General features: G+C 47.4%; 1 protein-coding gene across 1 annotated transcript in view; it reads left to right on the plus strand.

The window, feature by feature from the left end:
* Window positions 1–7,248: 7,248 nt before the first annotated feature.
* GARS1 (glycyl-tRNA synthetase 1) overlaps window positions 7,249–26,219 on the plus strand; it is a 29,079-nt gene continuing 10,108 nt past the window's right edge. Inside the window, exons 1-10 of the mRNA XM_055805578.1 lie at window positions 7,249–7,528; window positions 11,136–11,237; window positions 14,154–14,256; window positions 15,372–15,513; window positions 16,514–16,602; window positions 17,975–18,051; window positions 19,773–19,918; window positions 20,973–21,122; window positions 22,669–22,831; window positions 23,727–23,891. Coding sequence (XP_055661553.1) covers window positions 7,358–7,528; window positions 11,136–11,237; window positions 14,154–14,256; window positions 15,372–15,513; window positions 16,514–16,602; window positions 17,975–18,051; window positions 19,773–19,918; window positions 20,973–21,122; window positions 22,669–22,831; window positions 23,727–23,891 — 1,308 coding nt within the window. The 5' untranslated portion in view covers window positions 7,249–7,357. The remainder of the gene's footprint in view (window positions 7,529–11,135; window positions 11,238–14,153; window positions 14,257–15,371; window positions 15,514–16,513; window positions 16,603–17,974; window positions 18,052–19,772; window positions 19,919–20,972; window positions 21,123–22,668; window positions 22,832–23,726; window positions 23,892–26,219) is intronic.

Here is a 26,219-nt window from a genome sequence, read left to right on the forward strand (position 1 = left end):
TTGTGGTGGAGAGAAGCACTTTGGATCCCAGCTGGTTCATGTTTTACATATAAAAAATCAAATTATCATTTAGCATGCAATCAGCAGATGGAGTAAGGGTTTGAAAAACCAGAACCATAACGGGTTGTGTCAGTTACTGATCTTTAGCTCTCTTGGTCAGAGGTCCCCTGTGACTCTCCTATACTGCTCTGACACCATATGGCCTGGAGATCCCTGTGGACTTGAAATCCCCCCAGCTCCAGCCCCATGTATGGGGTGCAGGCACTGATTGCCTGTCCCACTGAAACTGGGACTGGCTGAAAAATATTGATTTCCTTTAAGAGCTCAGGAGAGGAGGCTGATTCACAGATGCTGTTGTCTCTCTGTTCACAGAACAGTGGGAGCGAGGACAAGCTTTCCATGTAGGCATCAGCCCCAGGTGGGCTGAGCTCTGGATCCGACATCGCACCACCCATGCGTTTATTGTGGGTTTGTCTCTCCTTGAAGGCAAAGGGAATACAAAGACAACCCCTCTGCCATGCCACGGTGAAGGTTCCAGCCACAGGACAAGAACACTGAAATAATTATCTGTAACATGCAAAATCTTTGTCTTCTACACCAAACCACAATGCAGACCCCTGTGTCCTATGTCAGCCACCATGGAGCCAGCTAAAATTAAATAAGCTGCTGTCTCCACCGAGCTGAGCCATATTCATCCTGGCAGCCCCAAGGTGCCATTTCTTGCTGCTCCTTCTACAAAATGCCACATCCTCTCCAGGGGATGTTTTCAAGTCGAGGTGCCCTTTCAGACCTGAGCTTCAAGGGTAGGAACAAGCCACCTGGGATCAGAGGCAGAAGAGAAAATGACTGAGGCATGAGGTGTTCAACCTGGCGACAGTAATAACTGGCTCAGATTTGTTCGGCTCATGTATACGCACAGGTGCTGTCAGAAGCGGGATGTAGGGGCATCACCAGCTCTGAGGTGTCACTGCTTTCTGAGTGCTACACACAGGTGCAGTTACTGCCTTGCTGAGGGAGGGTATCAATCTTTCCCATGTGATTGCCTTGAGTGCTGGAGCAGCAAACCCCTTGTTCTGCAGCCCCCTGCACTGAAATCAGCAGCACCCAGGGGTAAGTCCAAAGAAACGGCTCCTTGGAGGACAACCCACATGCACCTACTTGAGGGGCACAGAGTTCTCTCCATGAGTGTCACAGCCACTTTGCAATTTGGGAAGAGGTCAAAAGCCCCTCCATGGCACACACCTGAAGGGGCACTTCATCTTCTCTGCCTGAAGGAATTTGTCCTAACTAAAGTGTTTCACTTGATGATCCTTATGGGTCCTTTCCAATTTGAGATATTCTATGATTAAGGAGAAGTCAAAACTGAATCACTGCGAAGTGCCAGAGACAAGAGTCATTAATACTGGAATGCAAGTTTTAAATAATTTTTAATATGCTCTGTAAAGCATCTATAAAAGGCCCTTAATCAATATGCGTTTCAATTCCTTGCATTAGGGTTTGCAGAATTTAAATTCACAGCCGTGGAAGGGTCGGGAAACCAACCTGAATTTCTATCAAGAGGTCTTGCACAGCCAAACCTGGGAGACAGCCTGGATCCAAGTCATCAGGTGGGTGTCACCAAATGGATCAGACCTTTTTGGTGGCCTGTGCCACAATGAACTGGTGGTCCCAGTCCCCGGAGAATGGGTGTTGGGGCACATCATTGACATGGGGGCAAGTTTTGGAGTCCCTGTCGGTGGCAGCAACCAAGATTTTTGCTTGGCCATCTCTACCAGTACCAAATATTCACAGGCACTCTTGGCAATTTAAGCATTAACTGACCATCCCCTGGTGTGAAGAGCGGAGGGGATAAGGATGGACTGAGCTGTAGACGTTAGCTTTCAGGGCTGCAGGTGCTCATGCTTGGGGACCCCAGACCTTCGTGTGCAGCATTCACATGCCCTCATGGCATACACCATAGATTCGATAACTCTCTCCCTGTGTCAGTATGGGGCTAGTTTTGTGGCCAGTGCACAGCAAAGCAAGCTGGCGCTCCTGTCTCCTGCTGCCGGCAGCGAGAGGAGGAGAGCCATCACCTCACAGCAGGAGCACGGAGAGGCACGAGCTTTCCCAAGGCAAGGTGGGACAAGGGGACCTGTCCGAGAAGGCACTTGTAGGAGTGTGCAGGGGGCTAGGTGGTTTGAAGTGAAGCCTGTGCTTAAGCATGTGGCTGGATCAGGGCCAGAGGTACAGTAAAGAAATTTCCAGCAAGAAGAAACCTCTAGGAAGAACCAAACCCTAGAGGAAGTTCAGGGTGAGGTTTGCGCTTCCTATTTCAGTCTAAAAAAAGCTCTGTCCCAGGAGGGGGTGAGTTTCAGTAACATCTAGTGTGTCTGCCCCCCCACCAGTCAGTCCAATTCTTTGTATCCAGGATAGGGGTGATGAAGGTAAAGCACATGGAAGCTCCACAACGCAGATGCACCCCCAGAGCATCCTTCCCTGCAGCCAGCACCCTGGGGTCCAGGCGCAGAGCAGCAGCATCACACTTTGGTTCGTAGGTGGAGGGATGCACTGAAAGGGGCAGAGATGGTTGTTGCAGCTAACTTTATGCCCAGAGATGAAAAGAGGGCCTGGGGACAGATTTATCCCATGGCTGTTTGCATGCTCTGTGCCATGGGTTTGCATGCGGCCAGCTATTTCTCTCCCTAGACAGCCCCCAAACACAGCTCGGGGGTAACCAGAAGCTGGGGGCTGCTACCCTAGGAGCAGGCGGGATGCAGCCACCCCGTTTTAAAGGCTAAAAACCCACAGCCCTATAGAGGAAAGCCAGGTCAAGTCATTTACATGCCTGCCTTAGGCCCTGCTTAGTTTACTGCCAGCCAAAAAATCCCCGGGTGCTGGGAAATCATCTTGAACCGCGTATGCACATCGCTGCGGCTCAGCTTGTGTTGGGAGGGATGCATCCGTCTGATTTTGCTAACTGGATGTTTGAAAGGAGCTGGGGAAAAGCAGGCGGCCTTTTGGAGAGGGGAAGAAAGACAGGAAAAAAAAATAAAACAGAAAGAAACCAAAAGCGGGGGCGGGCGGGAAGGAAAAGGGAGGATTTTGTCCCGAGGAAAGGCAGCCCAGAGGCGTCAGGCCCGTCCCCGCCGTGGCGCCGCATGGCGAAGGCCCCTCTCGCTGGGGCTGGGCGCCCCTCGGCTGCGCACGGCGCCCCGGCGCGGCCACCGGCGCAGCCCCCCGCGCAGCGGGCCGGCCGGGGGGAGGCAGCGGGCCGGCCGGGGGGAGCGGGGCCCGCGGCGGGGCGGGCGGCGCGGCGGGGCGAGGGCCCGCCTGCCATCTAGCGGCACCGGCCGCGCCGCCTGCCACCCACGCAGCCCCGGCGCGGAAAAACACCCCAAAGCAAAGCCCGGGCCCTGCCGACACCCCCCGCCCCCGCCTCCATCCCTGTGCACGCAGGGGGATCGGTTTCTGTTCTGGAGGGGGGGGTGGTGGGGTGTCGGAGGGGTTTCTGCCAGCGGGGTCTTGTGCCTCTGCCAGGAAAATGCACCGAGACGTAAGTGCGGTGGAGCAGAAATGTATTTGCGAGCTGACGAGCCAGGCTGAAGCAAGGAGCCATGTACTCCTGCCTGTGTGTAATTTCCTTCACGCCCCCTCCTTACACCTCCTTTCCCCCTCCTTTTATGCCTCCTCTCCCCCCCACACACACTTACACCTTTCCCCCTTCTCTTATACCCCTTTCCCCCCTCCATTTATACCTGCTTTCCCCCTTCTTTTCTACCCCCTTTCCCCTCCTTTTATGCCTTCTCCCCTCCCCCCCCCCATCCTTACACCTCCTTTCCCCCTCCTTACACCTCTGTGGAGGATTTTTTCCTCCTTTCCCTCCCTCCAAAGAAACCCCCTGTGGCCACAGCCGGGCTTTCCCCTCCTCTCCATCCCTTCCCATCTTCTCCAGCCTTCCCCCTGCCTCCCATTTTGTGGCCTCACAGCTCCCACCCTGCTGTGGCCCCGATGGGGACTCAGAGCAGGGGAGCAGGGGGGACAATGCCACGTTTATGTTCTCCTTCGGTGACCTCATATCTCCTTAACACCCCTCGGACCTTTCAGGGGTGCTGACACCCCTCTGTTTCTGCACCCGAAGGTCTGCAAGCTGAAGAGGGCGTGTGCCTGAACCCCCTCTTCCTCTGCCTCTTCCTGCAAATTCCTTCAGGCAATAAATCTCCACACACACACACACATACATTGTGCTGGGGCTGTCCTGTGCCACGGGGGTGACATGTCCCATTTCATCCCCACGGCATAACCTCATGCCCAGGGAAGGAAAGGCTCTTCAAAGGCCACCCCAGAAGAGATGGAGCAATGTGCTCCCTATGATCCTGTCCTGCCCCACAGCCCCGTGGGGTGCTTTTAGGGGGGCTGCAGAGAAGAGACCCAACATGGGCATCCTCAAACAGCCCCCTCAAGGTGCTTAGCAAATGCAAAGAGGCACAGAGCTAGAATCGGATGTACAAGGAGGGGAAAAGCTGGGCTCTGGACAGCCCTGAGATGTCAGCCAGCAGTGATGGTGTGCCTGGGGTGCCTGGTGGTTCACCCACCCACGTGGATGCCAAAAGGAAAGCCACCGCTGAGCTCGCCTTGCAAACCGGCACGAGGTGTGGGGTTCAGCAGCAATCCTCTCTGCTGGTAGAGGGCTGAGCACTTCTGCAGCACCCCAGGACCCAAGAGAACAGCAGAGATGGTACGGGCATGTTATCATAGAATAGTTTGAGTTGGAAGGGACCTTAACGAGCTTAAACATCTAGTTCCACCCTCCCTGCCATGGGCAGGGACACCTTCCACAGACAGGCGCACCTTCCACCAGCCCCGGTGGCTCCCAGCCCCGTCCAGCCTGGTGCCTCGCTGCCCTCACAGGGAAGAATTCCTTCCTTATATCTAACCTAAATCTCCCCTCTTTCAGTGTAAAGCCATTCCCCCTTGTGCGATCGCTACAGGCCCTGCTAAAAAGTCTGTCCCCAAATTATGGGGAACCCCATTATGTGTCTGTGCCCCAGCCCACAGACCCTCCATCAGCAGTGGATGCCCGAAGCCTTTCCATGCAGCTCCATGCTGATATAAAGGTTTATTTTTAGCTCCAGTATTAGCTTCATGTTGATTCCCAGACACACTCAGCTCTTCCCAATGACATCGGCTTGCAGATGGGGTCCAGCCAGCCCCGGGTGTGACCCAGTTCTGGGAGGCCAGTTTGCCCGCAGTCCCCCATTCGCAGCTATGGTTTGGTGTAAAATGCTGCCTGATGTTTCTCCCTTCCTGCCCCAACCCAGCAAGGACCCAGCAGCGGGCCTGGGGTCAGTGGCCCCTAAATCACACTGCCAGCCTTCAGCGGTACCATGGCAAAAGGGGCAGTCAGGGTTTCCTTGTGCACTCCCTATCTGCGCCCCCCCCCCCCCCAGCCTTGCTCAGGAAACATGTCCACCCTCCTTTTTCTGCCCTTTTTTCTTCTTTTAGTGCTTTGCTGCTTACCTAAAAAAATGACATGACTTTCAAAGTTCAAGTTGACTGTACAGTCCAATCCTCGTGCAAGCCCGGAACACGGGCAATCTAACGTGTCATGATGGATTTACTCACAAGGACGGGTCTTATGGCTCGGTCTTGTGCTCTCAGCCAGGTGCTTTTCAAAGCCCTTCGGGGGGAGAGCTGCACCCCCAGCCTGATGGGAATGGGCACGGAGGTGGTCTTTTGGGTCCTTGTGTTGAGGTTGTCCTGTACCACCAGGCCATGGTGCTGGGAACGGGTGCTGGACATGTTTCCTTTGCAAGGAGAGACGTTGCTGGGGCCAGCAGCGTGCACGAGGTGGGATTTCATCCAGGGAAAAAGGCTGGAGGCACCAGCCCCCCCCATCTCCATCCTCCTGATGAAGGGCTGCAGGGGACCAAGCATGCTTGGCTGCTGAGGACAGGAGGAAATCTTCTGGGAAGAGGGAAAAAAAAAAAAAAAAAGGCATTTTGGAAAAGTGCTGCTACCTGGTCCTCCCGGTTCAGCACTGGCAAACCGAGCTTCTGGTCACTGGGGTTTCCCGTTTCACTGGGTCCTGCCACCTTCCCACCACCGTCGCGGTGTGCCTGCTCCCCATTCCCTTGCAAATTTGCTTTTGGGGATGGTTCCGCTATCCTCACACCTTTGATCGATCTATCCTTACACCTTCGATCACCGTGACGAGCTACAGGAGGGCTGCAGAGTCCTTACGCTCTTACCAGCACTGAATGAATTAAAAAAGAAAAAATCTGGAACAGAGAAAAGCTCAGCATTTAACCGCACACTAGAGCCCTTTCCAGTAAGGTACGGCAGCGAAACAGAAACAGCAATTTGCAGCCAAATAAACATAACAGTGAAGCATTGGGAACAAGCAAGAGCATTCAGGACGAGCAGCTGCCCCACTCCCCCAGTCCCCCTGTGCCCCTGTCCCGGCACGGCACCCGCCGGGGGGGGGCGGGAAACACCGCCGACCCCGGTGCGGGGGTGGGGTGGGGGAGGGGAACGGCCCGGGGGCGGGGCACAGCGGGCGGGGGTGGCGGCTGCACTGCGGGGGCAGGTGGCCCCGTGGGCCAGGCACTGCCCACGCACACCCGGGGACACACCCACGTAGGCAGGCACTGCCCACGCACAGCCGGGGGGCGGCAGGTATTACCCACGGACACCTGGGGTGGGATAGCCACTGCCCACGCACAGCCGGGGGACACACACAGGAATTGCCCACGCACAGCCGGGCCGGGACACAGGAATTGCCCACGCACAGCCGGGGGGGGGGGGGGCTGCAGGAATTGCCCACGCATAGCCGGGGGGCGGCAGGTATTACCCACGTGTGCGGTGGGACAGCCAGTACCCACGCGCAGCCGGCACACACACACACAGACACACACAGACACGCGCGCACACACACACACACACACACACACACACACACACACACACACACCACGCACACCCAAGCACGGCCCACGGACACCCCGGGTGCCTGTGTACGTGTGCGCGTGCGCGCGCGTGGGTGCGCGCAACACCGTGCTCCACCCCGCGCACGCGCCCCACGGGCGGGGCGGGGCCCTGACCTCGCGCATGCGCAGCGCCCCCCTCGCGCCGCGGCGGCCGGGTGGGAGCGGGGGCCATGTGCGCGCGACGGGGGCGTTCCCGCGCGCCCCCTGTCGGCCCGCCGCCCCGTGCCGCCCCGCCCCGCGCCGTGCCGAATCTGCGGCGGGGCGGGCGCCGGCGGCGCTGCGGCGGCCGCTGCCCGTGCGGAAAGTGCGGCGGCGGGGCGCGGGCCGGCTTTACGCCAGGCGGGATTTCATCATGCGGGGGGGGGTAGGGCGGCGCGCCGCGCCTCTCCATGCCGCTGCCGCCCCGTAGCGCCCTGCCCGCCCTCCTGCACCGCCTGCGCCGCCTCGTCCGCCCGCCCGCCGCCCCGCTCCGCTCCCGGCCCCCCCCGGCCGCGACCCCCATGGACGGTCCGCAAGCCGAGGCGCTGCTTGCGCCCCTCAGGCAGGCGGTGCGGCATCAGGTAACCCGCCTCGGCCCGGCTGAGGGGCGTCCCCGCTGAGGCGGGTGGCGGCTGAGGGGGGACACCCGCCGGGGAGGACCCGCCTGAAGAGGGGTCTCCCGCCTGCGGGGCGCGGATCTCTCTGAGGGGGACGGGTGCGTGACAGACCCGCTCGGAGCTCCGGGCCCGCGGCGGCCGGCCGGTGCCTCGGCTCGGGTCTGTGGGGAGGTGTCCCCCCGTGTGTCCCCCCCGAGCCCTGCCGGCTGGCGCGGGCCGTGCTCCGGGTGGGTGCCCCCCTCGCGGAGTGAACGCAGTGTCTCCCCACAGCCCCGCAGGGCCTGCTCGCCACCTCCCCGCTCCCTGCTCGGGGGCGCCGCGCAGCCCCGGCGGGCTCCGGCCGGGCAGCCCGCAGGCGGGCGTCCGGGAGCCGGCCTTGGTCCCCGGGGGAGCGGGGGCTGCAGGTGCCTCCCCTGGGGTGGGTGTTGCGCTGCCCCGGAGCAGGGGCCGGCAGGGGGTGGGTGACAGGGGCTGCCCGCTCCCCTCCCCGCAGCGGTGCTGTGCGTTGGAGTCTGGCAGAACTGGATCAGTTCGTCAGGCTGCCTGGCGTCCCTCTCCTGGGCTCCGTGCCTCCTCTGCCCCAGCTGGGGCTGACTTTGTCATGCTGCTAGGGCCCCGTAGCTGGCTCTTCGCGTTTTCTTTCCAAAACAGCCTGCATAGGTTCCCTGATCCCATAGGGTCACACGATGATTTCCCTTTAAGAGCAGAGTTCGTGCTGGGGTTTGGAGGTAAACGATATTCTTTAGAATTGCATATTTGCCTGATGTGCTAAGGCACATCCTCCTTTGCACATTTTCCATTTCATCATTCTTAGTTGTCTAGATACATAGATGTCTTCTATTAGCTGGGACTGCATCATGTTCTCTTTCATCTCCCTCACAGGTGGAGCTGTTATCTTTATCTTCCTTGTTACCTGAGAGTGATTTATTTGCCTTATTTCCTAAGTGAATCTTGATCTTGGTGCTCTTGCTGTGTACGTTAATGGCAGTGGAGCTTGTTTATAGCACATGGGAGTTCCCCTTCCTTCAGCAGCAAGACCTATGTGTGTGGGTTCCCCATATGCCTCCTTTAAGTGGCAGAATCCATAGTCTTCTGCTTAGCTGCACACATAGCTACGTGTGTGTAGATCTACACATAGATTTGTGCATGTGTTTTCCCATTAAATAATTGGATTTATGACCCTCTAATTATACCAGCACTTCAATGAGTTTTTATTATGAATCATTGTACAGCATAATGCCTTGGCAGGAGAGCTTCTTGTAAATAAAACGATGATCTCTAGAGCTAGCCAATTTATTTACTTTAAAATCCTGCGTCTTGGGTGCTGACGTTTGCCTTTAAAGTATCAATGCACCCCTTCTTTCTGGCCGCCTGTGGGATTGAAACAGGAGTGTGGGGTGCCAGGGAAAGGTTTGTGGGTAAATTTGTGTAGCTGGGATTACAGATATTGTGTTGTACAGCTGACAGTAGTAATTCCCTGAGATGATTGCACAAGAGGAAAGGGAGGGAGTAACGATGACTGGGGTTGGTACCTTATGATGCAGAGGACCCTGTCTATCAGCTTGTGGAGAAGCAGTTTAATTAAACCTAAGGGACTCTTAACCTATGGAGAGGAAAGTGAGCAGCCTATCTTCCTGCAGCAGTGCCTGATGCAATAAGCTGCCGTGATCCAGGGGTGGATCCCTCTCTGCTTTACTGGTCTGTGGGACAAAGCTGCAGCAAAATTTGCCACATCGAGTGCTGCTGTGTACTCCTCCTCTGGGTTGGGCTCAAGATCGTAGCTTTAATTAGGTTGAGTCCTGTCAGCAAACATAATTATTTGCTTCAGTTGTGTGTTGTTGGTTTTTTTTCCCCTCCTTGCGTATGTCTGAGTACTCTTATAGATCAGGACAAAGAGTTGCTGTATGCTGCTTTTAGATGCTCAGCAATGAGCAGGGTGGTAGCTCTGTTGAGTCAGCAGTAGCAGCTTTGCAGCTTCCTTGACGTTTTTCCACTGCCGACCCCCTAGCTCAACAAAGGCAATTTGGACTTACTACTTTAAAAGAAAAAAAATACAAGAGATCAGATCCCTCCCTCTGCCACGTTACCCAGGAATGGCAGTTGAAATCCTCAGCCCTAGAGTGAAACTTTCATATTTTGGTATAACTAGTTAACAGGAAGGAGAGTGCAGATTTGTTCTGTTCTTGTAGCCATCGGGGTTAGGGAGTGTGACAGGATTCTTATTTTTCTCTTTTCTTTTTGTGTGTTTGGTTTAGTGCAGTCTTTTGAGGCTTCCTCCTTTATTAATAAAATTAGCCTTTTGAACTCCTTAGTCTCTGAAGCACTTTTAGCTTTTCTAATGTGATTACTGAGTGGCAATCTGTGTATTGTCTTCTTTTTGATTTCTCAGTCACCTGTAATATTAATGTCAGAAAAGCTCGGAATTGATGAAAAAGCTGTTGTGATGGAAATGTTGTATTCTGTTTGCAGTGGGTTTTTTTCCTTTTTTCCCCCTTTTTGTTTAATGGGGAAGTGCAAGGTGCAAGAAAAATGCTGAACTTGGAGCATCCCATTCTTAGAACATTCCACATGAGAAGGCATTGACATCTCTGTGCTTTTTCCTTCTGGGTCAGCTCCTTTGTCCTTCTCAGTAATTCAAGATTGACCTTGGTTTTGGCTGAAGAAGGGTGGACTCAAAGGAAGACTTTTAATTAATTTATCTCCAAGAGCAAGCTGGGCGTGACTGCTGAGGATCATGTTCAGAAAAGCATGCTGTTGGATACTTAGGGATTGAATGCTTCCCTAGGGTTAAAGGGAAGAATTTTCCCCACAGGACGAAGAGGCCTTTGTGGAATCATAACAAAGTGATGGTGGTTTGACTCGGGTCAAGACCTCAGTGTAAGCCCACTGCATGGTTTTGGTGCTCTGAAACGTTTAGACTTCGAGGTTTAGTTTATTTCATTTTTTTAACTCCATTCCTTCCCGAAGTTGCTGGATAAATTTTAAAAACAGTAACAGTTTTTAGAGATAATGCAGTACCTTGTTTGCTTAGACATTAGGCTAACAATGCCTGTCTTCTGTGAGACCTTCTTCTAAAAATTTGTGTACTTACTGGCCAGTTTTGAATAGATGTGACAGAGGAAAAGAGGTCTGAAATGGTCATAAATTTTGAAGAAAAGGGAAAGGGTAGAAGGAAGAGAAGCCTTATTACTGAGGAGGAGGGCACAAAGCCTTTATTAACCATCTGAGAATCCACTTGGTGCATCCTCAAAGACAGAAAACTAGGATTTGTGGGAATCTGCTGTGAAGAGGTACATACAGGAAGATAGTTGCACACTGAGGTTTAATAACAGGTCTGGGATTTAACAGCGGGGGGGGGCATTGAATTTTTCTAATAATGCCTAGTTCTGCTAATTCTCAAATGCCTTCTCACTTGTACCAATTTAAGCAGCCTCTTGAGACCTGCGTGGAGGAGAGCTGGGAGCCAGATGAAGCCCTCCTTCTGGAGTGACAGGGGAGCTCAAAGAAGGAGAGCTTTTCTCTATGGCATTCAAAGAAAGAATCGGTGTTGTGTTTTGTCTCCTTCTTCTAGGGAGAACTGGTAAGGAAACTGAAGGAAGAGAAAGCTCCTCAGGTGGATATAGACAAAGCTGTAGCAGAGCTCAAAGCTCGGAAGAGGGTCCTAGAAGCAAAGGTGAGTCTGGAAATTAAATTTGAGTTCCGCAGTTTTGTCTGAAAAGCCTCGAAATCTCTACTTAATGCTTTTTTATAGTATTGATTTGGGCTAGACTGTTTGAATGACTTCTGAAATAGTTTGCAAGTTTCCAACTAGTGGTAGTTTCATTCTTTATCTGTTACGCTGATACCTGTTAGCATTAAATAATAGTGTGCAAACAAATATGTGTTCCGGTTGTTTGTAAGTCAAAGCTGAAATTCAGTGTGTATGTTGCTAATCTTTGTTGACTGTATAGATCTTTTTTGTGTGCAGTGAGAGGATGTGCTGCTTGCTCTAGCAAGTTTCATTTTCAGCTTCTTTGTGCGGATTTAAATTCCCAGACTGGCATAGAAGGTGTTTCTTTAGAAACCATTTTCTTTGCTACTGTTTAAACAAAGTTTTTGGAGATGTTTCAAGTAGCCTATGATTTCCCTCAGCCTTATAGAGAGGGGTATATTGAAGTTGCGCCCCCTTTTTGAAAATGCGAATGTGCTCTGGAAAGTCTTTCTGCAAATGGAAATGATGGAAACTCAAGTTTGTTTTGTCTCTAGATTCATAAACAAGAAAAAACAGGCTTCCTTATCCTGCAAGCTCCCCTCCCCTTCTCAAACTGAAACAATAAATAGAAACTCCTGAACGGAAAAACAGTCAGGTAGGCAGATTCAGCCAGGAAAACTGTGAGGTTCTTTCTGATTTGTATTTCATATAAAAATGATTTTGTGCTTTGGTGGTAGTCTTAAAAATAAATGAATAAATAAATACACCACTGCTTGCAACTAACTTACTGTGAGAAGGTGAGTGTAGCGGAATTAAACCAGTCGACTCTGTTTATCCTGCATAGTCACATGAGGTGAACAGTCAGTGCTCCCTGCCGGCTCTGGCATGATGGTTACCTGTTTGCATACGTTTAACCCAAGTAAAAAGATGTCATTTTTACTTAGTATTTGGCATAGAACTGTGCCTTGAAACCATTGCATGAAACCCATATGGATAGCTGTGTTGTCCTGGAGTAACTAGTTTCTAAATATCTTCCCAATTCTGTTTCCCAGCCCTCGGAAGCTTGGCGTAGAGTGACACAGCAAGGCAAGTTAGGGGTCATGGTATGCATTTGAGCCCCACCTTCCGTTGGAAGAGCGCCTGTAGGATGCAGTGTAGAGGCGTGCTTACCAGTTACACAATTTGTGTGGGTGGTATCCCTGTCAGTGCAAGAATGACCTTGCAAATGCAGCATCTGCCCTTGTGAGTGCAGCACTCCAATACAGTCCTTCTTGGTGGTGTTTCCAGCAATGCATCAGTCACTTGCACCTTTTGCAGAAGGCAGCAGTGTGAGTGCTTGTTAGCTTTAGCAGCTGGTAAGTTTTCTGCTGGTACAGTTTTCAAGCCCTGTGACTCCTACTTAAAGATAGCAGAGTGGCTCTGAATTTGAGGCTTTGAACAGGGCAGAGAAGTTGAGTGTTTAAAATTCCTTGGCTTTATGTCCTCAAACTATATCATAAGTCAGAGATGATTCTGTTTCTCTACGGAGTCTTTCTTGCCCTTGAATACTAACACAGGTACTTTTCTGCCTTCTATTTATGAATATATTTATGTTTATGAATGCCAGATAGAAGAGACTGTTTCTTTGACTTCTGCAGCAGTTCATGAACTATTCTCTTTAGGTAATAGAAGAGGGCTCTACAGTTTTCTGTGCCCACTCCAGTTGTTCCTCTACTAGCCGTTTCTCCCTGCCAGCTCAGAATTGGGCTGTGTCACTTGCTCTTCTTCTTCCAGCTCTGGGCAAAAGCCATCCTTTCTCTTAAGAAACCCTGGTCATTGTGAAATGTGATTCTATGATTTTAGGCAGAAAGTGCCAAATGGATTCCCTTTCCATGCTTTAAAAGTACTTTTCTGGTGCTTGCTGTCATGTGTGTGCTCTCTCTGTCTTTGACTCTTTCCATCTCTCATGCAATTACTCCTTGGCTTATGCTAATTCATGGGAGCAGCAGATGTACAGTGCTTTTAAAATTAGGCCACGTTTATTTGTCTTTATAGATGCTAAAAGAAGAAAAGTTTGAAACTATTGGTTGTACAGTACTTTCTGTTACCAAAAGGCTGTTCAAAATGGTAGCATTAGCCACTGAGGAGGATCTGAATTAATTTATTGAGCTTCTTGGCTTCACTCTGCTTTAATTATCAAAATATCATGCTTGAAGAAAATCTTTCAGGTCTGTTGACTTCACTAATGGGAGTTGATTGCAAAAAATCGTAGGTTTTCAGGTAAAATGGTGAGCCTGCTGTAAAACATTTTCACAGAATCTGGGCAGGGCATTTAGGCACTCTTAAATAAATTTTCTGAGTGCAGCAGGCCGTATTTGTGAAAGCCTACATTTTGCAAGTAGATCTTTGTGCAAGTAGCAGACATACACCTTTGGCAGAGCACAGGGATGATGATGATGTTTGTAATTGTCATAGTCAGAATTCTTTCATGTGAGGTACACTTTATTGAAAGCTTCATTTATGCCAAGAGTTAGATATTTGTAGTTCAAGCTAGTCACTCCAAGCTCTTTTTATAGTCAGGAGAGGGAAATAGGTCAGAAGAATTGCTTTGGAAATTGACATTTTCCAGTGATTGTAAAGAAAGCTGAGGATGACTAGCTTAGACTTAGTTGTCTGAAAGTCGGGACAGATGAGTCTGCCTCAAGTGTCTAAAATGCTGCATTCGGACAATCATGCTTGTAATTGAGCACTTGAATTTCAGTGTGACCATTGCTCTTTGGAAAATGAGTATGTTGGCAGGATACCTTTGCTTCAAAATGGGGTTTACAGACTTTTGACTCATAGTGGTGAATGGAGAGGATTTCTCCTCCTGCCAGAAATGGGAGCAATTAACTGTTTTTGGTTTGCTTGAATTAACAGGAGCTGGCCTTACAGCCCAAAGATGACGTTGTGGACAGAGTTAAAATGGAAGATACTTTGAAAAGGAGGTTTTTCTACGATCAAGCCTTTTCTATTTATGGAGGTACGGATATGAAGAGATGTACATTTTAATCCATTTAGGCTAATGTTGTGGTCTTCCTAGGTGTGTGAAATTACATCGTGCAACATTACATTAATGCAACACAAAGGCATTATTTTTAAAGTTGGCTTTAAACTTTACTTCTTGAGTCTGTAAGCCTTTCAAAAGTTCCCCCTTCCTAAAGTCTGTGGGTGGGGAGTGGGCTCAAATTTTGTCTTTTGCTTTCTGAATGTAAACGAGTGGACCTTAGGCTGCATGTTCTGAGCAGTTCATTGTAGAAGATTGTTTCTTTGCAGAGGGGTGGGGTGTTTTGGTGTTTGAGGGGGTGATCAGCTTATTTCCTTGTGACTGTTTGTCTCTGTCAGAGCTTTTCTTGGCTAGATAGTGCGCAAAATTAACATGAACCTTAGAACCTGTTACTTTAGTGAACTTTGTCAATGAACAGGTGCAGGTGAACAAATGTGGCTGTTAAACCTCTTCAGAGAGCTGATTTGAGCATTTGGGGGGGGCAGCACGATGCCTGTATTGTTCCTGCTCTATCACCTAAGACACTAAAATAAATACTCTAGGTTGTTTTATTGGATTTTTCTTTTTTTTCATTGTTGTGCCTAACCTAGGGATCAGCAGATATGTGTTATTACTGACAATAACGTACTGCTTTGGCCCATACATTATCACCTCTTCTGTATTCAGATTCTTCCTTCAGCTAAATTGCTTGCACAAAACTCTCCACAAACTGTAATCCGTCGGTGGAGGAAGTGTGACTTTCACAGTTGTTGGTATTTATCAGTTTCAGCTTCTACCGCTATCTGAGGGCCCAGTGGGCTCCGCAACTGAACTGTATTGGTTAGTGTGTAGGGCAGTGTCTGTCTAGGTCCTTCATAGAGTTTACTTTCAGCCTTTATGTTATGGGTCTTTATGTAAAAAGCCTCTCTATGGTGAGCCACATTCCGTATTCTGTTTAGCCCAGGGAAGCTGGTGCTTCATGCTCAGAAAATGACTTCAAGCCAACTGATGGAAACACTAGGAAGGGAGGATGTTTCCTCATAACAATGCAGGTTCATACAATGTAGGACCTACTGCATTTTATTTTTTTTTTTACCTTATTCTCTTTGCAGGTGTCAGTGGTCTGTATGACTTTGGGCCTGTTGGGTGTGCTTTGAAGAACAACATCATCCAAGCATGGAGACAGCACTTTATTCAGGAAGAGCAGATCCTGGAGATTGACTGTACCATGCTTACGCCAGAGCCGGTTCTGAAGTAAATATAGGTCTTTTTTCTTTCCTGCAGCATATAATTTCTGGTTGTAGTTGCATTTTACAGTCTTCTGTAAAATTACCCACAGGAATCTTGAGACTGGGTCACCCAATTTCATACCTTGTTGCAGTGCAAAATAATTAGATGGCAGTGCACAGGTCAACGTGAGAAGCTGTTCCATAAATCGGGGAGAGCAGTGGGACTTATGTCTGAGAGTCTGATGTCTTAATGTCTCCTTGCAGTCCCATTAAGAAATAAATTTCCATTATCCCTTTTTTTCTAAAAGATCAAGAAGAGAAGAAAAAGAATTAGGTGACTTGCCTAAACCTGGAACACCTGAGTCATAGTTTAGGACAGTGGCCAGGTTGCTCGACCATCCTTTCCTTCTCTGTGGAGGGGTGGCAATCTGCAGTGTGTTAATTGAGCTCTGAAAGCAAATGGTGCCTCTGTAGCCCTGGGGATTGAAACCCTCTTTTTATCCACACGCCAGGCAGAAGGACCATCTTCCAGGGTGAGGGCATAGTTCAGATTCTGGACACTTCACCTCCACATGTCTCCACTAAGACTACCCACAGGTTTGCTAAATATGTCAGGAGCTTTTGGACTGAGAGCCTGAGTGGAGTGAACTGCATTACTTTGTATGGGTCATGGCACAACGGGCAGAAGCTTTCATGGATCACTGGTACAAAATAGTGGAAATCTGTCCACCTGAATTACTGGTTACTCTTCACAACTGCGTCTATGTCTTGCTTTGATCACGATGCAGTTCCTACAGGCGCTAAGTGTCATCTTAAGGGACACGTTTTAAGATGTAGTGACACAGATCAGATTTTCTGTGGGATGGTACTGCTTAATGTCAATCTATAACCTGAAGCAAGAGTGAGCCTACAGTTTGGGTGCATAGTTTAAAGCATTTCTTTTTGGTTATGGTCTGTCCACTGCGACAGTACCCAGGGCTGTCTGGTGGAAGTTTTCATGTTCTTTTTTCTATCATCTTTTCTAGGACTTCTGGCCACGTAGACAAGTTTGCTGACTTTATGGTGAAAGATGTGAAAAATGGGGAATGTTTTCGTGCTGATCATCTCTTAAAAGGTTTGCTTTTATTCCAAGGCTAGGTGGCCTTGGGGATTTCTTGCAGTGGTACAAATGTGGGAAAAGACTTATCTTTCTCAGGGGAGGCCAATTGGTGTAGCCAGTCTTTTGTACTTGCGTTTGTAGTTCGTTAATCCTACCATACCAAAGATCCCCGAAGTTCTCAGTTTCAGCCAAATGTTGTGTTAGTGTCCTGTGTTACATGGTTGGGTCATTTTTATGAAATCCTGGGTCATCAGGCCATAGAAGATCACTGTGTTGTCTAAGCTGAGGACTCCCTATATAACAACATTCCTGTCCTCTACCATGTTCTGGTTTTTGTTTTCTTGAGTTTCAGTTGCTTTTTGTTTGGAACTGAGAAATGACTTAATGATGATACAAGGGGACAGAGCATGCTTTCCCTATGCAAAGTTCAATTACGTGGTGACTGCTGACTTTCATATACCTTAGAACTCAGCTGACTTTTGGGAATGCTAAACAGACTTAATGCATTTCTTAGGTTTGCAAAGTCTTCACTCTTCTTTCTGGTTATTGATTAAAATTTGTTTAAAAAACCAAAAAAAAAAGGAAAACTTTTTTATGTACAGCTCCATTATGAAAGGAAGGACTGTTCTGCTCTAGGTTTAAGTTGCTTGTGCTCTCCAGTTTTCTAGCGTTTTCCTTGGAAGTTAAGTATATAGAACAATGCGCACTGGCATCAAAGCTGCTTTCATACTATTCTGTTAGAATTTTTGTTTTATTAAAAAGACAAACAAAAGAAGCCCATCTGAGCTCTGCCCACTTGGCACACTGAACAGCATCTTAAACAAGAGTGTCCCTGTCTCTTCTGCAGCCCATCACTGGTTAACAGCCACCTGCTGTTACTGACACTAAAAAGTTGGATTGCTTTTTTCAGATGAGTGGGAAATGTTGGCATCGCTGTCTGCCTTTGTATCTCATGGAGAATGTTGTGCTTTAAAGTGGAATGCAGTCTAACCCTACTGTACCAACTCAGTGCATGCCTCTGAGTGCATTTGGATAAAATTAGCCATACTGGCTTGGGATCAGATGTTGCTTTTAATTTCCAGTCCGTATAGAAAGAAAATAAGGAGAAAGGGACTACAAAGCCATTGCTTGGGTTTAGAGGAACGAGTATTGGAAAGAAACTAGATAAGGACCTGTTGTTTCCCCTGTGGTGCGTCACATCAACAAACTGTAGATCAGCATTGCCCTGATGACAGGAGTGGAATTACCCTGATAGACACTAGCAAGACAACGGGTGGGTATACACTAACAGTCATACTGGAGGATCCTCCTGATTTTTTCAAGCATTAGGTTGGGGTCTGTGATGGTGTTGCAGTACAAACTCACTAAGTACTTCTTTTGCTTACAGCTCACCTGCAAAAGCTTATGTCTGACAAGAAGTGCACAGCAGAGAAAAAGGCAGAAATGGAAAATGTTCTAACGCAGGTGGGTGCCTGCCTGGGGAGGTGGATGCTGCAGGGATATGGGTGTAACTGAGGAAGTGCGATACACCGAGTCCAGAGGCAGTGCCCCTTCTGTGTCTCTGAAGATGCTCAGAAGTCTTTGCATCAGAGATATATGTCCGGCTGTACATGCTCCTAAATACTGAAGACTTAGTTGTTAACAAATACTGTAAACTTGCTGGTTAATCGCATCTCCTTCCTTCTGCTGTTTTGGAGAGTAACTGCTGTTATATTTGTCCCTTGAATGTTGGATTGGTGGGGCTGAAGCTCTGTTCTTGGAGCTGGTGTGCTCTGTTCCGCTTCACGCCCTGGCAAAAAGCCTGTCTCTTCTGAGTCCTCCCCCTGTACCTTTGTAAATTCCTGACTGGGATTGTGATACAAAGGAACAGAGACGGATGAGAAGTTTTCTGAATCAGCTTAGCACTGAATTGGTATGTTTTAAAGTTGTCTTGGCTTTGAAGTACTTGAGATTAATTCCTCTGTCTCTAGCACCCCGCACACATTTTTCCTGTTTCCCATGAGAATAGCTGGTGCTCCAGGCTGACATTCCTGAGCAGCTGTGCAGATGTTTGCCTTTTTTTATTTGTTTTCTTACCTTGTTTTTAATGTTTGTTCTTATGACTTCTAGGATAAATACTTCTAGAGCCATGCATAGAATGAATGTTTCCTTCTAGAAAGAGCAACTTTTTTTAATCCTGTGTATTGCACCACTGAGAAGCTCTCATTAGGTTTTTCATACTACCACGCTGAACTTTGACCATTCTTTAGGGGAATTTATCTATTAATGAACTCTTATCTCCTGTCCTTTCTCTTATACATGAAGAATCATGACAATTAGTGCTAGAGGCAGCTCATTAGATTTTAAATTTGAGTGTTAAATCATTGCTGTACTGTTCAGTATAGACCCTTTATGGTACTTGGGTCTAGTAACTACATTTAAATGTACATATGCAGAAAGCTAGTACGTTAATGCACAAGACAGTTGCAGAAATTGTGGGTCTTGTGCAGTTAGATTGCAGTTAGATCTGTAGTTCTGCTGCTGCTTGATTCCCATCTTCCAGAGAAAGGGGAAGGTAGGGTCCTGGAAGGGGCTGAGATTATCCTACTTGTGGAAGTGTCCAGTCATTGCCAAATTGTTTTCAGAGCAAATGGAGAATCTTTCACCAGGAAACCCTGTGCTGCAGATCTGTTCTATTTAACTAAAATGTAGAACAGCTCTAAAAGAGAGCATCTAATGCACAGCTTGACTGCTGTGTTTCATGCACCAGAAGAAAAAGAAATGAATGCTGACAAAGCCCTGCAGAAATTTTAGCTTTCTTCTCTCTCATTGCTTTATTTTTTCTTTTTTTTGTTCCCAACTCAGTGCTTCCCATGCCTTAGCTGAAACTGTTCAAAAGAAGCTGCTGGTGGGTGGAGATGCAGTCCCAATGACTTTTCTGCTTTACACCCACTGTTATGCTCAGTGCTTGCATTTCTATCTAGACTTCAGACTTTCTGTGGTATGACTGAGTCGTGGACTTATGTTACTAAAATGGGTTTGCAGATGTGCAGTGTATTCTTCTGTTACTGGTTCAAACCTAGCTTGTGTGAAAATGTCAAGATTTCAGAGCTGTAGATCATGCTCAGCAAAAGATGAAGCGGACATAATTAATTCCTGTTATCTTGTCTAGTAATTAAAATAATTCTCCTGTGTTTTGGTATTAGTTGGACAATTATGGCCAGCAAGAACTTGCAGATCTCTTTGTGAACTACAATGTGAAATCACCAATCACTGGGAATGAGCTGTCCCCTCCTGTTTCTTTCAATCTGATGTTCAAGACCTCCATTGGGCCTGGAGGAAACATGCCTGGGTAGGTACTAATCTCATTCTGCTCACACTGTCCCTTCTTCATAGATCACTTGGAGTAAAAATGCAGTCTCAACAGGATTGAAATACGCAATTTTTTCTTGAGTAACCTTCCCTTGCCTTTCAGTCCCAGCCTGCTCTGGCAGGTCAGCATTCCTTGTATCTTGGTGAAAGGCAGGATAATCAAGGAGCTGTTGCAGAGGTGTGAAAATACTTGAAGCAGATAGACCATGTGGATCACAGCTATGCCCTTGCTTGTTGGAGTAGTTTCCATAAAGCCAGTTAATGCTGAATCCGCAATTGTCAGCAACTGCTTGGCTATAGAGAACCTGTTTCAGGATGAAGTTATTTAGCAGGGTGATCGTAGCATCAGTTGCTAGGTGTTTGTAGTTAGTATGTGACAATGTAGAAGCTTTCTTGTCTTGAGTTGGGGTCTCCAAAACAAAGACAGAAACCTCTGTTGACGAGTGGAGGATATAATTCTTGCATATGCTCTGGGATGGGATCAGAGGTACACGTCATATGTCTTCTCCAGTATAGTACATGAAATAATCTATGTAGGTGGTATTCTCTGTGGAAATCTCAGATCACTGTAGGGGTTGTAGGGACGTTACACTAAAGCCGCTTCACAGTTTGTGTGACAGCAGAGCTGCAGTTACGTATCGCCTGCAAAACTCACCTTTGTAAGCAGGCTGGAACAGCTCAGGACTACATAGGAAAGGCAAGGGGGGTGCATTCCTTGTGACCTCCTTGATGTCACTGGCCACTGTACTTCATTCAAACACCTTTTTCCGTTCTGTGCTTGCATTTCAAAAGCAGCCAAATCATCCAGTTTGCGTTTGAGAGTAACTGTGGAGTGCTATGTTTGGGCTGCGGCTGGTGTTTGTTCAGTCTTTTCCCCTCAGTCTGTTGCTTCATTATTTTGTGTCTAGAGTTCAAAAGACTCGGGAGTAAAAGTACCACCTTTAAGTTTTGTAGTAACTGTGTTTTTCTTTTCTCACTGATTTCCCCTCCATTTTATCTTCCTGATTTTTTCCTCTCCCCCCATCTCCTTTCAGCTATCTGAGGCCAGAAACTGCCCAGGGAATATTCCTCAACTTCAAACGTCTTCTGGAGTTTAACCAAGGCAAACTGCCTTTTGCTGCTGCTCAGATTGGAAATTCCTTCAGAAATGAAATCTCACCCCGCTCCGGCCTCATCAGAGTGAGGTACTGCAAATTTCCTCTTTTAGCAGGAGGGTACCTGGGAGCAGGTAGCGCCTCCCTTTTTGTTCCAGTGTTCGTACATGATTATGTCACTTTCATGCTTGCTTCCAGAGGCCTCCAGATTATGTGCCTAGTGAGTCTCTGTGTTCATGGACAAACTCTTATATTAAGATTTTAACTACAGAGTTCTATCTAAGCCTGGCTGGTTAGAAGTAGGAGCTCTGAAATAGCTGCTGTAATAGAAACACCTACTTTAAACTCAGTTTTACTAACAAAATTTGCTTCCATCATAATCTAAACAAATCATAAAGTAGCTGTGTTCTCTACAGAACATGCAGCTTTGCTTGTTTATATATGTTCATGTGATTTACTTTAAAACTGAAATCTGGAATCGAAACGTGATTGACCTTGTAGCGGTATTTTATTGCCTTGGTTTTGCAGTTCTGCAGCTTAATACAGAAAGGAAGTTGTGAGATAACCTGACTCAGGAGATGTGTTTGTGTCCCAAGAGCAGTCAATCAGGAAAGCTCAGAGTTACTGAGTCTCAGGTTGAAAGTGATTATTGTATTTCCTTAAGGATACTCTCTGTGTTTTAACCGAACTATTTTGAACAGAAGTCTCTTCCGTCTAATTTGGAACAAGAGCTCCCATGCGCAGTCAGTGTAGTTCTGCCATGCACACAGGCAGAATGTGTCGTAAACTTGGGAACTGATTAATATGGTGCTGTAAATGGTGCCACTGAGAGGCAGTGGCATCGTTAGCACTAAGGGAACTCTGGAATTTTCTTAGTCCTCATATGCTCTCTTGCACATCTGGGAATGAGAACTTTTCTCATTGAAATGCATTTTCAGTCAAATATAAATTATATGCTTGTGACACATTTATTGGAGACTGTTATGCTATCATAGCAAATTATATCCTGATGCCTGTGATTTAAAGTTAATGATTACCTAGAGCTTTTTAAAGGTTCTTGATAGCAAGCTAATTCAATATAAAGCAATTTCAAGCAGGAAGGCTAAGAATCAGTCTGAGTATAGATGTGTTAAAGACAAGCTCTTAAAACAGAATGTACACCGTTGCTGAATGTAGCGGTATCGTTATCTTCAAGAAATTGTCACCTCACCTGGTTATTTTAGGTATCTCTCATGTGAGTTAAAGCTACTGAATTAATCAGTGGCTTATTCTTCATTGACCCTGTAGGAAATGTACAATTCTAATATGGGCAGCAGTCTGGAAAAACTCCAGAGAACTTCTGAAAGTATTTCTAAAGGTGCTAATCTCTGCTCTGAATCACAGTGGTGATAACCATGTCCTGGAGATCTATAGATGAATTTGTGGAAAGTTTTATTAGGAATTCAAAGATAAAACTAAATCCAGTGTCGAGGCTGGTTCATATTCCAGTCGTCTATACATTGGCTCGGCTCTTGATTTACATGTGTTTTTAAATTGCTGACTTGCTTGTGAGAGGCTAAAGCATAAACTTTTATTAGATTGGCTGTGTCTAACAGATGAAATATTTAATACACGTGGTTGGTTGTGTTTCTGTTAGGGAATTCACCATGGCAGAAATTGAGCACTTTGTGGATCCCAGTGAGAAAAATCACCCCAAGTTTCAGAATGTGGCAGATCTCAACATTCTCCTGTACTCTGCCAAGGCCCAGGTCAGCGGGCAGTCCGCCCACGTAATGCGGCTGGGAGATGCTGTCCAGCAGGTAATGTTCCTCTAGCAGGCACATGGAGCTTGCTCTTTTGAATATTTCCTTCAAGGCTAAATTACAAACTGTTATTTTGATGCCAGCTGGGGTTTGCTCCCAGATTTAAGAGTCGGTTCTCTTCAGTGAATCAGTGTGGCTGAAATCCAAGCCTGGCCCTTGTTATCAGTAATGAAAGGCTGCAGGTTGTGTTGGGATAGTGGTTGGAGGCTAAGCTTCACACTTGGCTGGTGGGAGAGCAGCAGTAAGGAATACTAGGATCTGCCAAAAGCTCAGCAGTGACTAGGAATCTAATACTTGGCTGCTGACCCCCATCAGTACGTGGCTGGCACATTGGGGTTTCACTACCTGATTCTCCATCCATGCAAATTATGAATGAGTAGATTGACCAGCCTCCTTCAGCCCACCCACCAAAATACTGCCGCCCCCCCCCCCCCCCCAACCTAAACGGAAAAACCCCAAAACCAAACCACCACCACCAAAAGAATGCCCCCCTGCCATTGTACTGCAACTGCGAACTGTAGGGTACAGCTGTTGCAGGGTCTGGAGCCGTAACTGCAGTTCCCATGCAGTCGTCACACCTGTGCCTGTACTGTTGCAGAAAATACTGCGAGGTATTTTCAACTAGGTGATCTTCAGAGACAGTTAGTGATGAGTTCTAGAGTAATAATAACTTACTATTTTGTTCAGATGGAGATACTGCCAGTGGCACTGGGTGAATTTGAAAAGATTTAATAGTTTCAGGAGAAACAGTACTTTATCATGGGCAGCTGCAAGAAGTTCTATCTCTAACATGTCAGGTTGTCTGCAGAAGTACAGCAAATCATTACTTTGCTTCCTTAGGAATTAATGTCTGTGGTTTGGTTTTTTTTCTTCCTGCTTTTTCCCTTTCCAGGGTGTGATCAATAACTCCGTTCTCGGTTACTTCATTGGCAGAATCTACCTCTTCCTTACAAAGGTCGGTGTATCCCCAGAGAAGCTGCGCTTCCGACAGCATATGGAGAATGAGATGGCTCATTATGCCTGTGACTGCTGGGATGCAGAGTCCAAAACATCGTATGTAAGTGACAAAGTGAAACAGCAAGTGGCACTCCCTGTCAGATCTGTTGGTAGTGCAGGAAGGGGTTCTGGTTTATTTCTTGTTTTTTAAAATGAGGGCTATGAGTCTGATGTTTCTGTCCAGTCCCACGTTGGTATGAACATACTTACTGCAGTGAAAATATTCTGAATCCAGGATTAAGGGAACAGGTCAGCTCCCTGCAGTGAGCTTGCACAGAGTTTATGACTTGTTGATGTTTCCTTGTAGGTCCATGCTTCAGGCTCTTCTTTGCTGGAGCCTGAAGTTGCCTGGGGACTTTTCTCTGGTTGAATTTCATATAGAATTAAAGGGAACCAAGTCCTGGTGCTTTCCAAAGGCTATAACCCCTGTAACAGCAGTGGGGAATGATTTGTTTTGCTGGAGGCATTATTCCAGGGCATACTCCATCCTGCTTGAATATTTGCTTTTCCTTTCCCACTTCCAAGCTGTGAGAAATGAGTTAATTCCTGCCAGTTCAGACAGCTGGTGCTGTGAGAAAAATTTCCCAAGGATTTTTTGTCTTCCTGCTGAGCCATTAAGAGCTTTTCAGTTCAGGCCTTGTTGAGTGCTTTGTCTTTCTTTTGCATTGTTGGTTGGATTTTGAAAAATGTGTTGCTTTTTTCTTTCAGGTAAACCAGCAGTAATAGGGGCAAAGCTCTTAGACTCATTTTAGATTTTCTTGGAGAGCTTTCAGCCTCTTCAGTAAGTCTCAGCCAAGTATATCAGCTGGAATTATAGTTTCAAAAGAAATGTCGTAGAAGGCGTAGTAACTAGACTGTATTGATTATGAAGTCATTCCCCTCTTCAAGGGTGTAGAATCTACTTTTGGGGGTTGAATCTGAGTAAAAAAGAAAAAAAGTTATTTCATTATTTTTCCTTCATGTAGTGAAGCATATGTTCTTCTGCCTGGTTAGCCTTTCCAAGGATTCTAGGATATATGCAGATTTCTGAAAATACCTAGACAACTCTGTGTATTCTAGTTCCTATAAGGGATCAAAAGATGTGACGGGATTTTGCTGAGGTCTGTGGGCTAGCCTGTGACATTGCAGTGACCCTTATCTGATGGATGACCCCATCTGCAGACCTGACTGGGTTGAGAGCCAAACTGGTAGCATGCTCAGCCCAAAGGTGTCTGCACATGGAATGGTTCAAGGCTTCAGATGGTGCGGACAGCCTTACTTACGGGCAGGAAGAACCTCGTACAACCTAGGAGTGAGGAGGTTGTGTGTGGTTGGTGGTTTTTCTCTGTGTGGTTTTTTTGGCTTTTTTGTTTGCTTGCTTGGGGTTTCTCTCTCTCTCTGATTTTAAGGAGCTGAGATAGACTTACCATGAGCGATGTTCCATTACAGCTAGTTAGAGGAATAGAAGCCAGTAAAGTTCTGCCAAACTTAAGCAAAAAAATTCTTTGCATCTTGGGTGTGTGATTTGTCTTCATATAGAACAGACCTGTAGAAATGATTGAACCGATGGCTTCCTTTGAATATAGACAGCTGATTTCCCTAAGTTCAGAGCCTCTCATTGCAGCCAGCCCAAAACAGGCTGGACATGCGTGTGCCATACCACGTAAATAAGATTAATAAACTTTGCAAGCCTTGTCATGGATAGGGGCAACACTCAGAGCAGTATGTCCCAACAGCCTAACCCAGAAGTGAGGACAGCAATCCCAGGGGCATGACAAAACCACCGTGTGAGCTAGGCTTACACTTTGGTTTGTCACTTAACTCTGACCAAAAATGTTTATACCAACTTGCAGCACTCTGTAGTAAGCAGTTAACTGCTCTGAATAGCTTAAAATCCATCCTGTAAAATCATTACATAAACCTGTATTTTGTGTTTTCTGAGAAGTAGCTGTAGTACCCTAATGGTTTAATTTGTGAAAAATTCCCCAAGATTTTCTGGAACACCATGATTCTTCAAGCACTGGGATTTCTTCTGTTGACATACCTTTCCTGACACCCTGCTATATCACTGCAAACCGGAAAACCACACAGCATCTGGCTGCCTATATGTCCATGCTGATGTGACAGTGAATGGAAAGCAGCTGATGTGCCTTTTGTTATACAGGATTGTCTTTTAGAAAACCCAGATGGTGGTTGTATTTGCTGCAAGTGTAAGGAGGCTTCATCTATTCCGTGTGCGTGAATGATGTTTTGAGATTCCTCCTTGCTGTACATAATGAAATGTTGAAAGAAGTGCTTTCCTTGCATGAGATCTGTCTTGGTAGCTCATAAGCCAGGCTTTCAACCGTTCTAATGGGGCTGGTTGCCTGCTGTCTGTTCCATACTTGCGGAGCAGTGAAGCCCTGAAGGC

This window comes from Falco peregrinus, chromosome 5 (genome assembly GCF_023634155.1).
Source record: "Falco peregrinus isolate bFalPer1 chromosome 5, bFalPer1.pri, whole genome shotgun sequence".
NCBI classification, from domain to species: domain Eukaryota; kingdom Metazoa; phylum Chordata; class Aves; order Falconiformes; family Falconidae; genus Falco; species Falco peregrinus.